The sequence below is a fragment of the Trachypithecus francoisi genome, unplaced genomic scaffold (assembly GCF_009764315.1).
Source record: "Trachypithecus francoisi isolate TF-2019V2 unplaced genomic scaffold, Tfra_2.0 Lachesis_group11, whole genome shotgun sequence".
Classification (NCBI taxonomy): domain Eukaryota; kingdom Metazoa; phylum Chordata; class Mammalia; order Primates; family Cercopithecidae; genus Trachypithecus; species Trachypithecus francoisi.
In genome coordinates this window covers 24,668,583-24,683,156 of record NW_022681456.1, presented here as the reverse complement: position 1 = coordinate 24,683,156, position 14,574 = coordinate 24,668,583, and the positions used below count along the sequence as shown (strand labels likewise).

At 43.2% G+C, this 14,574-nt stretch overlaps 1 protein-coding gene across 3 annotated transcripts in view; it reads right to left on the bottom strand.

Annotated features, from left to right (window-relative positions):
- Positions 1-1,357: 1,357 nt before the first annotated feature.
- The window catches only part of CORO1C (coronin 1C), a 119,836-nt gene continuing 106,619 nt past the window's right edge, over positions 1,358-14,574 (bottom strand). For all 3 annotated transcript variants that reach the window (XM_033220730.1, XM_033220732.1, XM_033220733.1), the window contains exons 5-11: positions 13,328-13,509; positions 11,901-12,020; positions 10,653-10,757; positions 8,601-8,746; positions 5,166-5,223; positions 4,808-5,053; positions 1,358-3,779 (exon numbers count right to left, since the gene is read on the bottom strand). In XM_033220730.1, the coding sequence (XP_033076621.1) occupies positions 3,660-3,779; positions 4,808-5,053; positions 5,166-5,223; positions 8,601-8,746; positions 10,653-10,757; positions 11,901-12,020; positions 13,328-13,509 (977 nt within the window). In that variant the 3' untranslated portion in view covers positions 1,358-3,659. The remainder of the gene's footprint in view (positions 3,780-4,807; positions 5,054-5,165; positions 5,224-8,600; positions 8,747-10,652; positions 10,758-11,900; positions 12,021-13,327; positions 13,510-14,574) is intronic.

Genomic DNA, 14,574 nt, shown 5'->3' with positions numbered 1-14,574 from the left:
AGTTGATTTTACTCTTCTAATTCCTGAATATACCTCCCACTAGTTCCCTGGGACAAAATTTCCAAAGGTGAGAACCTTGGGTCTTAAGAAAACATTTAAGGCTTTTGATACGCTTGCCAGACTGCCCTCTGGAAAGGCTGTCCACCTCGCACATGCCCCCTTCTCGCAGGAAAGAACTGCCACCCCTACATTCTTTGGCAAGGGCCTTCTTTTTAATGAACAAAGGAGCACAAAGGGCACTGTCCAGCCTGGACATCAAGGGTTGCCCGTCTGAAGCAGGAAAAGTGTGCCCTTGACGGTGACTTATGTCCGTGACCCACTGCCAGCACTGGGATACTTTAATGTGCCAGCAGAAAGAGAAGGGGCCACTCAGAGTTAACAGATTCTTAAGAGCCAACAAAGAGTTTTTCTGGATGTAGAACACCAAGTACAGCAAGGGAAGTGACCTTAAAAAAAAAAAATGGAAGTTCCCCCCAGACGAGGTCTGGCTGTCTGTCTGGGGCCAGCATGCTGACCTTCAGGTCTTCTGGCAAAGAATCAAGGTGGCCCGAGTGAGAAAACAAGTTAGTCATAAACAGACCACCACGCGTCTCCCGGCTGACTGCGGGCACCTCGGGTCTACAGAGGGCCCTGCCAACTTCTACTTCCTGCAGCCACGGGTGGACCAAGAACATGGCTGCCATTCTTCTCACAGACTAAAGCAACTTTAAGATAAGGCATTTGAGGAAGGGGAGCGTTATGCTGACTATTCATCATATTCACAAACATTCAGAAAAAGCACACAGTGGGAAATTCTTTGCTACAATCACTGAAATGTCACGAGACAATGTCATAGTTCAAAAGGGAAGCCCTGCAATTCAACTGACCCTAGAAGCCTGCTGAAATAAAAGTCACAGCTGAGCCAAGAGAATATTGCTTCTACTGAAGAAAAATTGCTTTCAAAGGCTCTGTCAGGAAATCAACTCATAGTATAACAGAACAGTGGCAGCCATGCAGCGACGGTTCTTTGTGTGGCCACACAGGTATTCCTCTCATCTGAACTACATGGAATTACCATCCTCCTGGCAAGAAAAGGGACTCAGAGGGATTAGGAACCCCATCCCAGGACACACCGCTGGCAAAGGTCTGAGGCAGGATCCAAAGGCCCAGGTCTGTTGGAAGCCAAAACACAGTGCTTAACTGGCTTGGAGACCTCACTTGCGCTTGAGCTGAGCCACCCACATGCGCTTCCCCTGTACTTACCCCCAGCGAGGAGTATGCCACCGTGCTCATCCACCAAAGTCAGAGAAGCTATGTCAGGCAGAGAGGTGGGGGCTGCCTCACAGACAGCCAACGTGTGAAATAAACACAAACACCATTTTGTAATCAATGATTTTTATCTCTGAAAATGGAAGCAAGTGTTTTGACAGAACACTATGGCCACTCTATAAGAGCCGACGTAGGAATAATTCACTGTCCTCTTCCGGGATGTCAGGGCTTAAAAAAAAAAAAAAAAAAAAAAGACAAAACAGGAAAATAATCCACAATGCTTTGGGCGCCTACTCTGAGCTTGGCTGGGCTTATTCATTAAATAAGTCATAAGCTACAAACTATTATCAGGGTAACTTTCCCTTGCCCTCCTGCTTCTCTTTGAACCACATGCCCTACGGTGTTTCACCACCATCAACAACAACTTTGTTTACTTCATTAATTTGATATCAGAACCTTAAAACATTTCTGAATCTTAGACACAAAGGTCCTCAGCAGATTACACTGATAAAGAAACAAATACAGGTTTGAATATAAGCCATTGTCATTATTGTTTTCTTTACATCTCATGATCCACTTCAATATTAAACACACACATACACACACACGAAACTACATCAAACATTCAGATGCCCTGAAATTGTGGAGACAGCACTCCCAATATTGGCTGGATAAGAACATGGTCCTTTTTCTATACGGGCATTACTCAAAGTTCAGCTGTCACCACACTCTGCCTTCACCCTGACTCCCTGAAGACAGACGCTTCCAACTAGTCCCATGCCCACACCAGCACAAGCGCGTGCAAGAATTCCCTTCGTGGTCCCAGTGGCACTACACATTTCACGTTCAATCACAGACAGCCCTTCCAAAACAGAGGCTCCTTACATCTTGTTTCCCAAGCATGCACTATAAGAAACTGGAAATGGGGCAAAGTTCTAGCTAACCGAGGAATGAACAGGCAACCAGAGCTCAGTCTCTGGCCCCCTCCAAGTCCGGGGAGCCTCTGTGCTTTGATGCAGCCTTGGTGAGAGATGGAGAGGCAGGGCAGATTACTTGTGCAGAGGGACATGTTTGTACACATTAAAGCTACAGCAGAGGTCTGCGTTTCTGTTTCTGCTTCACTCTCGATCATTCTCCTCAGTCTCAATATTCATTCAATCGCACCCTCTGGCCTCATCTTAGCTTAATGTGGTTAGAGCTAAAGGGCAGGCAGGAAAGAAGGAATGGCTGGGAGAGCCCTGAGAGAGGTCGCAGCACATGTGAGGAAGAGGGTAGAGTAGGAGCTTTGTTGGTGGAAGAAGAACCACTTCCTCCTCCAGCACAGCATGGGGACAGCACGGGGACACAGGATCACCCACGGCAAATACCCCTCTCCACATGCCCTCATTTTCAGTCCCCACCACTGTATTCAAGAGCTGGGCAAGCTGCTGAAAAGGGCAAGAACGAACACTCAGCAGTACACACGTCTTCCTGTCCCGGGCACCCTTGTCAAGTACTGACCAAAACCTGAAACATGATGTTTAAAGTCAAGAATGCAATAGATCCTAGGTGTGTAACAAACTGCAGAAACACATGCTAGTTTGGGTTAGATTATAATCATCTGAAGCACAGGATAACCAAGAAGCAAAATTCCATTCTGGTACAAACACCCGATTTCTAGAAAAGAGAAAGGAAAGGAAGAAATACGATGTGAGTTTTTTGATCAGAAGACTCCATGAAATGAGAGCGGTGGTAATACGAATCCACGTGATTTTTCAAGTCTTCTTGTTGTACAGTCATCAAAATGACCAGGTGTGTGCTGCAAAGGAGCCAGCACCATGTGGCTACTGCTTTGATTGTTCTCAGATGAATGTTTATACAAAATAATATCTTATCTTCATTTAGTTTATAAACATACACAGTGCTGTCCCTTTCAAATTAAGGAAGAAAAACCACACACAAATACTGCAAAGTAGCAAAATACAAAGGAAAACAAAGCTACTTTTGGTTTTGGCAACATTAAAAAAGAAAGAAATATAAAAAGCAATGTGGCATTGGTCCCTATTCGTTTAAAAAAAAAAAGGGTACTTGGGCACGACACAATCAGAATTAGTTTGTTTTCTAAAATTCAGAGTATCTGGGATTTTAAAAGTAGCACTTTGTAAAAAGTTCAACAAGTCACATAACACTTAAAACATCAAAAAAGCTTTCTGATAAAAAGCTCAGCCTTTAAATCACGTTTTGTTTCTGCAAATTTGGGAGACAAATTGAGTTCTTACTGGAATGTGGCCTATGGCTGGTTGACAACTCTGAAATGGAATGTCTCCAAATGGCAGTGCCTCCCTTTCCGCCCTCCCTAGGACCACACCAACAACCAGCTCCCAAGCACAAGTTCTTGCTCCCATTTTTTTGTAGGGGTGGGGGTGGGACCTTCAGGCTGCTATCTTCGCCATCTGCTGTTCTAACTTGGAAATACGCTCATCTTGATTGCAGATTGTGTCTTTTATAGATTTGATCTCTTTTAAAATCTCATCCAACTTGGCTTCATTTTGCTAAGAAAACAAACAAAAAAAGGAGGCAGTGATTAAAATGCAGTAAACAAAGTTCAACACAGTGCAAAACTTGTAAGATATAAAATGCGGTTTTCTATTTTAAAAACGGCAAGCCATAGTCACCAAGTTGAAAAGAGACGTCAAAGCCCTACTGCATTTGGGGCTTTGAACCCAATGAGCACTGGCCGATCTATCTGAAACCCCATGGCAAAGCGACAGTGTGTCACAGTGTCACAGTGCCACTTCTGATCCTGAAGCCTGTGCATTTACACAAATAAAGGGTCTCCTGTGTCCCAATTAGACTATAGGACAAAACAGGCTCCTTCAAGAGTGCCCTACGTCACAACCACCCCAATCACTCCATCAAGAGTAACTTCTATCTGAGCAGAGCGAGGGCTGACTCTCCCAGAGGCTACAGAGCTCCTGCCATTTGTGAGGGAGGCTCCTTCTTGGGAGCGAAACCCTTGCCCTGTGTGTCCACTCCTTCTCTCTTACCCAGGACCTGCTCTCCCGGCAACAGCAGCACTCTTCAGTGGCCACAGCGAGTCAAAGGCAGGCTCGATTCCCTTCACCCCACCCAAAAGGCTCTTGCCTAAATCCCCCTTGTTGCCAAACCCACACAGCCAGATCCTTCTGTCGTAACCACTCAGCTACATCTGAACACTTGCCACTCCCTCCTTCCAGGGACCTCCTCTCCCTGGTGCCTATGACCCCACGCTCCCATGATATTTTATTTCTACCCAAATCAGAGAAGGAAGACTGATACCTATCCAAATCTTGGTGGTTTGTGGCCACACTTGGCTCCTTTAATGGGGCTAAAGGAGCTTTAACTCCGTTAAAGGAGGCAAGTGTGGCCACAAACCACCACCATCACGTGACCGAGGACCTTCTCCCACTTTTTCATTTACTGAAAACCCCCGTGCACCCAGCTGGGACAGTACTCGCCGACGCCCTGGACCACAAGGGCTTTCCAGATGATAAAGCCTGAACCAGCCAAGCACCCCTGCACTCCAGTCAGTGGTCCTCACCACACTGGCTGTGTCTGTAGTTTTCTTGGGGACGCTGATCAGGTCGCACTTCTTGTTTGCAGTGGGCTTGCTATCCAGAATGTTCTTCTTGACCACCTTGAGATCCCTGTTTTTGCCTGGAATATACCCGTGCTTCAAGGAGATGAGGATTGGGTCTGCATTCTTGCCCTCGAACCACTCTTCTGCCTCCAGCGCGGCCTCTGGCCCCGCTGTGTCAGGATACAGGTCATCTTGGAAAAGGTCAGACTACAAGAGACATTTGGCACCCACCGGTAAGGAAGAAGAAAGGCTTGTGATTTTTTAATTTCATTTTTACATTTGTTTAAAACATGGATTGTCTAGAAAACTGAGCACTCACCTTCCTGGGAACAGTCATGATAATAGGTTCACACTTTCTCTCATGAAGTTTGAAGAATCTTCAGAGGGGAAATAAAGGCAAAGTTGCATTTAGTGAAATATGAGGTTGACTAACAGGATGAATAATGATTTTTCTACAACATTGTCTGAAATGTCAAGTGCTTCTTTACCCATCCCCGCATCTGATCCACCCTGGGAATAGGCAGAACTTAAGTGTTCCTGGTTGACAGATAACAGAACGGAAGCTGAGAGTCACTATGCTAGGAAATGGCAGACTGGAGACAAGAACCATGAGTAGAGGTCTACGTATGATGATGACAAATGCCAATTATCTGGGGGGCAAACTGTGGTAGAAATAATAGCAACACTGAAACTGACTCACTTGTGAAAAAATTACCATGTCAACATACAGGAAAGAACACACATCTGTTAGACTGTATCTACCATGCAACGTGGGTACAAGGTCTTCTACCAGCTTGAGGTGGTTGAACATGTGTAAGTATAAATATGACTTTTAGAAAACAAACAAACAAAAATCCTAGGATTATGATTTTCCCTTCCAAGCAAACTACCTCGTACATGACACTCAAGAAAAAATGTGAAACTATCCAAAATGTGGAAAGAGAATGTAAAGCAACTTGCACTGTAATACTGGAAGAAGGGAGCAAAGAGCTCTATAATGGGGAAGAAAGGTAAAACATTTTTGTTTGTATCGTACAAGAGAACTGAACAGACCAGAAACGACTTCTCTTATGATGACCCTGATAAGGTCAAGCCAATTTTCTTTGTCAGTCAAGATGGGAAACAATAAAAAAAAGCCTCTAAAGCTCCTGGCAAAAGAGGTGGCCTTAGTGAGCATTCTGACCAGATCACCAGATCAAATGGCTGGTGTGCAAGTGGGGAGTTGAGTATGGGCGTCAATACCGCTGGGGAAATGTTTTTTGAATTCCAAGAGTTAAGTCAGAGAAGACACTGCCACATCAAATATGCAAAACCAGTGAAACTCATTTCTCCTGGAAACCTGCAGCCTTTGGCATCTGACACTGGACAGGAGTCCATTGAAGACAACCTGGCAGATACATTGCTCTAACGCATCAGGGGAACAAAAGCTGAGTAGAGCTCAGGGTGGTAAAGGTTTATAAAATCATTGTCCTCTTTAAAAGGAAGGTTGTGTCAAATGTGCCTCTTTACTATTTAAACCAAAAACCAAAAGAGTCCCAAATAAACCAAAAACCTTTTTTTTTTTTTTTTTTTTTTGGAGACCGGGTCTTATTCTATCGCCCAGGCTGAAGTGCAGTGGCACAAGCTCACTGAGGCCTTGACCTCCTGGGCTCAAGCAAATCCTCCCACCTCAGCCTCTGGAGTAACTGGGACCACAGGTACATACTACCACACCTGGCTAATTTTTTTAATGTTTTGTAGAGACAGGGTCTCACTAGATTGTCCATACTGCTCTTGAACTCCCAGGCTCAAGTGATCCTCCCACCTTGGCCTCCCAAAGTGTTGGGATTAGAGGGTGAACCACCACTCCTGGCCCAAAAACATTTTTAAAGACCGATTTAATGAAAATTCTGTGGTTAGTATAGCGAATAAAAAGACTGACTTGGCTTTGACTTCCAGCTGTACTACTAAAACCCATGAGAGTGTGACAACCTCAGCAAGCCTTAAGTGCTTCATCCATAAAACGGGGATAAAAGTAACACCTACCACATAGGATTGTTATGAAAAGTAAGAGGTAGCAAGTAGCATATTTAGCACAGTGCCTGCCATATAATAAATGCTCAAGAAACACTTTATAAATCGGAGACATTCCAAACAACTGTGTTTATAGTCTGTCAAACTTTTAGATGACAACAAATGTGTTTTGAAATACTGGATGTAATCATAAACTCGAATTCAGTCTATTTTGAACCACATTTTGATTAGTTTGGTTTAAACCACAATTTTCAATTATCTGTAACAGCTTTCCCTCATTATTCCAACTAAAACAAACAAACAAAAACTCCCATATAGAGTTTTGGTTTGTTTGTTTTTGTTTGTTTGAGACAGAGTTTCACTCTGTTGCCCAGGCTGGAGTTCAGTGGCACCATCTCGGCTCACTGCAACCTCCACCTTCCAGGTTCAAGTGATTCTCCTGCCTCAGCCTCCTGGGTAGCTGGGATTACAGGCACCCACCACCACACACAGCTAATTTTTGTATTTTTACTAGAGATTAATATAAAAAGGGGCTTACAAAAATTCTTTTACTTTTATTTTGAAAGACGTAAGTATCAATTCTTTAATTGTGAGACCAGAACAGCAAGGTTTTTAAAAGTCCATAAAAACACAGTGTTATACAAATGTTTGGTATGACCCTACATGTGATGACGTAATGCTTATTCTGTTATTTGAAATGGCTAGTGGTCACTGAATCTCAGAGGGTACATTTGTTGACTAGCATGAGAAAAAAGCCTGTCCCTTAGGAAGCCCAGCATTTAGAATATGAATTTTTAAAAAATCAGTAGTAGTACAGAGAGGTAGAAATTAAATCATAGCTGAACTTCCTAAATCAAGCTAACCTACCGCCCCACTGTAGGACCTTTGGTTTCTCTATTTTAGGACCAGTGGGGCCCCAAATACAGTTCTGATTCTGGTTCTTCCACTTATAGGGTAGGAAAACCACCCCCTTTTCCATCCCCAAGCCAGGCTCTCCCCTACTTGCCCACCAGGGAACACTGACCATGGCCTCAGTTTGAAGATTAAAAATGTAGCTGGGATTATAGGCACCCACCACCACACCCGGCACATCTCACTTTTTATCATCATCTGAATGCCTGGTGATACCAGAGCAATACAGCTACAAGACATTCTATGAAGCCCAGAACATTTCACTATTTCTGTAGGTGTGCAATACACCCCAGCTATGCCACTTAATTGCTGCACTTCAGTTATCTGGGCAGGAAATGAGGTATTAATTCCACAGTACACACAAGGATAGAAAGACATGGGCTTCATAGAATTTCTTGTAGCTGTATTGCTCTGGTATCACCAGGCATTCAGATGATGATAAAAAGTGAGATGTGCCGGGTGTGGTGGTGGGTGCCTGTAATCCCAGCTACTTGGAAGGCTAAGGCAGGAGAATTGCTTGAACCAGGGAGGCGGAGGTTGCAGTGAGCCGAGATCACAACACTGCACTTCTGCCTGGGCAACAGAGCAAGACTCTGTCTCAAAAAAAAAAAAAAAAAAAAAAAAGTGAGATTTTTTTTCCTAATGAAGAAACTCGGTTTTAGTGAGTATCCTTAGAAAGTGCCATCTGACGGCAATGGGTACAATTCTACTACTTTCTTGCTCAGAATGGTCAGATATTTTTGAGATCTGAAGTATATGCTAGTCTAAGTACAAATAATTGTCACACAGTTACACCAACTTAGAATACTTGACAATCTCGATTCTTTACCTGGCAATCTCACATTTGTTGACATCAAGTCCCCTCTTGGGCATGTAACCCATCCCTCTCTGAGGCTCCTTGCTGCTGAATGTGTTGAGGTAGTGGACGTACGGGGATTCATCCGTGATCTCAAAATAGCGAATACTGCTGTCACCCTGTAAGAAACCAGAGACAAGTTTGTGTCTGATTGTTAACTGAAACCTCTGGATTATGTGGGTGTCTCTTTCCTCTATAAACCCAGCATTAGTTGGGACCCCACTTCAGTAGCTGACCTTTTCTTCCTCATAAAGAGGCTTGCCTAAAGCATATGACAGTTTCTTTTCCTCACAAAGTAACCCCTCACTTATCAAATGCTAGCATGCCTTTTAAGTGGTCTCTTTGGCCTCCTACAAAAGGCTTTAATTTTACTCCCCTGAGCCTAGGCACCAGGCCAGGGTTAGGGCAAAAACGTTAATGCCTCTGCCAAACAGCTACATTGCAATTCAACTTCGAAAAACAAACAAACAAACAAACAAAGACTAAGAGAATTGCTGAGAATGCAATTACTGATTTAAGTATAATGCAATGCTGTTCACAGACCTAAGGGCACCAATACCAGGGACTGAGTTGATGATAAAAAGTGAGATTTTTCTAATGAAGAAACTCAGTTTTAGTGAGTATCCTCAGAATGTGCCATCTCATGGCAATGTGTACAATTCTACTTTCTTGCTTAGAATAGTCAGATATCTTTGAGTGCTGAAGCACATGTTAGTCTAAGTACAAAGAATTGTCACACAGTTACACCAACCTGAACAATGATGGCAATCTTGTCTGGCAGAGAGGAGATATACATATATGTAAGAAAGAAGAAGACAAAAATAGCTAGGTGGTATCATGCCTCAACAGTGCTCCCAGTTCTCATGATTTCCATTTGTCTCAATGATTGAGATATCTAAAGCAATGGAAAAGAAGCTAAACCCTTACTAGTCATTTCTGCATACCCAAAAGAATTTTCCATCTAATGTTACTAATATCTGAGTAACTGCTCATTTTGTTTGTTTTAATTCAGTCAAGGGCAACAATGGCAAGGTAAATGTACTTAACACCTGTTAATATCTGCAGTAAAATGGCTTTCAAGGAAACAGACAAGATCTCTGTTTCTAAAACAATGACCTATAAAAATGTAAAGCAGGTCTGCAGCATGCTCAATCAGCTATGAAAAGCAAACATCACCAGCTTTACCACCCAGCAAAGGGCTATCTAACAGGTCTAGGGACTACCTCAACAGCTCTACTGTTATTAATTTGTTTATTTCAACTACAAAAAGTTCTAAGGGAAATTGAGCCTACAAAAAAAAGGGAGGGGAATTATAAGGTTCCCACTTACAAAAATGAAATCATAAAGCTACCCACAGTGTAGGCATGCTGAGCTCATAAGGCAGGAGGAAGGTTTTTGGAGTTCAGTGTGGAGTCTCCCTGTAACTATAATCACCCCTGAGCTTTAGTCAGGCCTCATATCTTCAAGCCCAGGGCCCTAGCACTGAACCCCCAGGAACAAGAACCCTCTGGAGAGTCTTTGAGGCCCTCAAAAGTTTGCATCCACAAAGCACCATTCTCCTTCCAAGTCTATGGTGTGTGGTACTAAGTATACACATGCTCATCTAGGGTTATCCAACAAATTTCAGCATTCGATGTGGCCAACTGGTTGCCCATCCCTGACACAAGTACAGATAAATCTAAAATCACCAATCAGGTAGCACGGCTAGGTGAAAATGAAACACCAGTGTGTCTTCTTTTTTTCACAACAGCACCCTGATTGGAGCATTTTCCCCAACACTCCAGCCCAACCCCTGCTTCAGTCAAAAGTATGGAACATGGCGTGTTATCACTGCACAACTGGCAAGCTGCCCACAGTCCAGTCTCACGACCTAAAAAATACCAAATTATCTGCCCTTAGCTTATAACGTACACACATAAATTAGAAAAATTAAACAGATACAACACATTGCCCCTCTCTAAATCTCTGAAGGATAAATGTTTCCACTTACAGCATTTAACACCAAACATCAAAATTACTGTTTACCTTTCCACATAAGTAAATGATGCTGGTGTCAGGGTCATAGAAAGGCAGCAACACCCCATTGCTAGTGTCCATCTCATGAAGAGCAATTGGTTCCTGCATATTTTTCTGGGGGGAAGATAATAATACATATATGTGTGTATATACATGTTTTTAAAAATAAATTTTTATAACCTTATTATACATTCTTCTATCCCAATTAAGCAAGCCATTTTCCTAGAATAATAGAAGTTTGACCTATGCACATACAATACTCACACATGGAAACAGCAACAGGGATGCTAAATGAGATCCAATTCACTAAAAATTTCACTGATTGGACAACATAATGCACACATACATCAGTGTGATTTCATGACAATGATGAGAGCGCCCTTATCCTTTGTTACTGTTTTCTTTTTCTTTTTTTAAGACTGAGTCTCCCTCTGTTGCCCAGGCTGGAGTGCAGTAGTGCTATCTCGGCTCAATGCAACCTCTGCCTCCCAGGTTCCAGTGATTTTCCTGCCTCAGCCTCGTGAGAGCTAGGATTACGGGCACATGCCACCACCCCTGGCTAATTGTTGTATTTTTAGCAGACACAGAGTTTCACCATGTTGACCAGGCTGGTCTCCAACTCCTGGCCTCAAGTGATCCAGCCACCTCAGCCTCCCGAAGTGATGGTATTATAGGGATGAGCCACTGCGCCCACCCTATTTTATTTTTTGAAAGTACTTTTTAAATTATAAAATATGTGTGCTTTTAAAAAGTTGAAAGATATAAAAAAGAACATAAAAATCATTCCATATTCCAAAATCCTACAGCCCAGTGGGTGGCAGAAGCTATTATCATTTTGATCTATTTCCTTCCCACACATGTACACACTGAGATTGAGATGATTCTATGTATGTTGTATTTTTCCCCACTTAAGCTAATTATGAACATTTTCCCAAGCATGACTATTTTGATTTAGACAACTGATCGTATTATTTATGAAATATGAACTTATTTCCCAAATCCAAAACACTAGATTCTTCATACATTCTTTTTAAAAATATAGTCAACAGCCTCTTCAGGATTATCAAAAGTATGTCTTTGAAATACATTTACCAGTAAGTCTCCAATGAGGATAAGAACTTTACATCCAATTTAAGACAAGCAGGCGTTTAGAAAACTACACTAAGAATCCCATAATCTACTTACTCACCGGAAGACCTGCTCAGAACAGACAGAAAACTCAAGTGAAAGCAAGCAGAAAAGCTGGGGAGGGCGTACCAGATTCCAGAGAGCCAGCTGCCGCTCACTCATGCGGCTGAACCCAGTGGTGAAGACATTGCCATCGGCCAGGAAGATGGCTCTCATGGGTCTTGCTCCTTCATGTGCTTTCTCCTTCTCCTGGAGAGCAAAAAGGCACATGCCACACATTAAACTGCAAGAAGACAAAGTGAGTGGGGAAACTCGGGCATAGATCCAATCTCACCCACTGCCATTCAGGTTCACCTGGGTGTAAGAGGGAAGTCAGTGTTAACCATCCCTGTTCCCCAGATGAGGAAACAAAGAGATACTATGTGATCTGGCCAAGGCCGCTCTGTGAGGCAGCAAGAGTGCCAGGATTTGACTCAGAAGCCTCACTCTCTCCACCATATCCCGCTGCCAACCCAAGTCTACGCACTGGGAAAATCAAACACACGAAAGGATCCTGACAAATGTTTGTTTCTCAAGAGGATAATAACGTAAGGAAATTAGGTACACCCTACCATTTCTACCAATATCATAGGGCAGAAAGAAGCCTTGTCTAGTTGACCCCTTCCTTGACCTTGGTAGTTTAATGAATGTACTAGGACAACCCTTGGAAGATGTCGGGTGGAGAAAACACTTTACCCAGGGCTGGGCAAGTCCCCAGGTCTCAGTAAGCACCGGCTACTATCATCGCCCAACTCTTGAAAAGAAATGCTGCCAAAGAAGAACCACATCCCAGGAAGGGCCTCAGAGTGTGGCAAGTGAGGGGTTCTCAGACTCACTACATGTAGTTTCAACACTGACTGAAGACCCGAATGTCCATCTTTTGTCAGGGTATGTGATTTTGTTGGGGTCCAGTTTGGTTGGCAGAAACTAAGACACTGAGCTGATGAGAGAACCTGTTGCTTTTCACCCGCTCTTTTTATTTTTTTATTTTTTTATTTTTAGTAGACAGCATTTCACCATTTTGGCCAGGCTGGTCTCAAACTCCTGACCTCAAATGATCCACTCACCTTGGCCTCCCAAAGTGCTGGGATTACAGGCGTGAGTCACCATGCTCGGCCACCTGTTGCATCTTTAACAGTTGTGTTTGGAAAAGGGTGAGGAACTGATTCATCAATATTCAATACTAAGCTGCAAAATCAGGAATGCAGCCAATTGGTTTAATTGATCAAGACTTATAATATAAACCCTTAAGGACTCTAGTGAACTGATACAAACTATTTCTTTGTGAAAAAAGGCTACAAAGTGAGAGACTTGAGTAAAAGCTGGAAAATTTACAACTCTGGAGAGAAGCACAACTGGGGAGACAGAAGCCTTTATAAGCCTTTTCTTATTCACAGTTGGTGTCTACACACAACAGGGTCCCACTGACCAGTACTGCTGCCTGCCTTAAAAAGCAGAGAGCTCACACTCTCACTCAAGTGCCCCGACTACTGAGTTTTCATACTAGGAATACTCACAGCAACTATCTCTTGTTTCCTGGGATCAATGACTCTCACTTTCTTGTCTTTGGAAGCTGTGCAGATCAGACTGCCATTCCGGTTCCAGCTCACATTGTAAATCATGTCTGAATGCATATCGTCCAAGTTTATAAGGGCTTCCCCTGTTCCTACATTCCAGATGATAATGGCATTATCACAGCCTAAAACAGGCAAAACCATCAGAGATGAGAAGATTAGAAACACCTATACAACACACTCAGAAAACTACAGATACAGTGAGAATATACACATGTATATGTAGAGAAAGAGAGAGAGAAAAGATGCGGCTGATTGTCAGAGACCCTACTGGAGGCCCTACTTACTAAGAGAGTTAAAAACTGAAGTGACAAAGAAAAAGTTTGTATAAAAGAAATAAAAGTGTTAAAGTAAAAACACAACTTGTTAAGTCTGGGTTCATATGAAACAATCAACCAAACAAAACCAAAGAAAAAACCAAAGCAGAACCCTATTTTCTTTAAAGAGTTAACTGGGCTGGTAGACCCAAGTGACTGCAAGTTTCCTTTTCTAGTAAAACAAGCATCAGGGTGAATATAGCTTATTTCTCTGCCAAATAAACTAAAAATAAAAGGTTTAAATAACTGTTTAGGGCACTCAATAAAAACTCTGGGTGGCAGGTGATTCAAACCAGTGAGGCTCTAAGACACAGCTTTGGGATATTAAAGTATGGTGCAACAGTGGAAGGGAAAAAGCAAAGAGTAAGGCCTGTTTGCTCACAACAGATCTGTACCTTTAAATGAAGAGAAAAATAGACCAAGACTGCTCTGATCATGGTGAGAAGCCCAAACTGTAATCAAGTAGCTACATGGATTCAGAAACGGATTCTGAATGAGGCCCATGATGTCAACTCAGTCACCACCTCAGCTCACCAACTCCTTCCTTCCTTCAAGGGTCTGCCCCAAGCCTCCAGGCCCCTTTAAAAAGAGGCAGCATGTGTTGCTTGCTGGCCGGGTGCGGTGGCTCATGCCTGAAATCCAGCACTTTGGGAGGCCGAGAAGGGCGGATCACGAGGTCAGATGGAGACCATCCTGGCTAACACAGTGAAACCCCGTCTCTACTAAAAATACAAAAATTAGCCAGGTATGGTGGCAGGCGCCTGTAGTCCCAGCTACTTGGGAGGCTGAGGCAGGAGAATGGTGTGAACCCGGGAGGCAGAACTTGCAGTGAGCCGAGATCGTCCCACTGTACTCCAGCCTGGGCGACAGAGC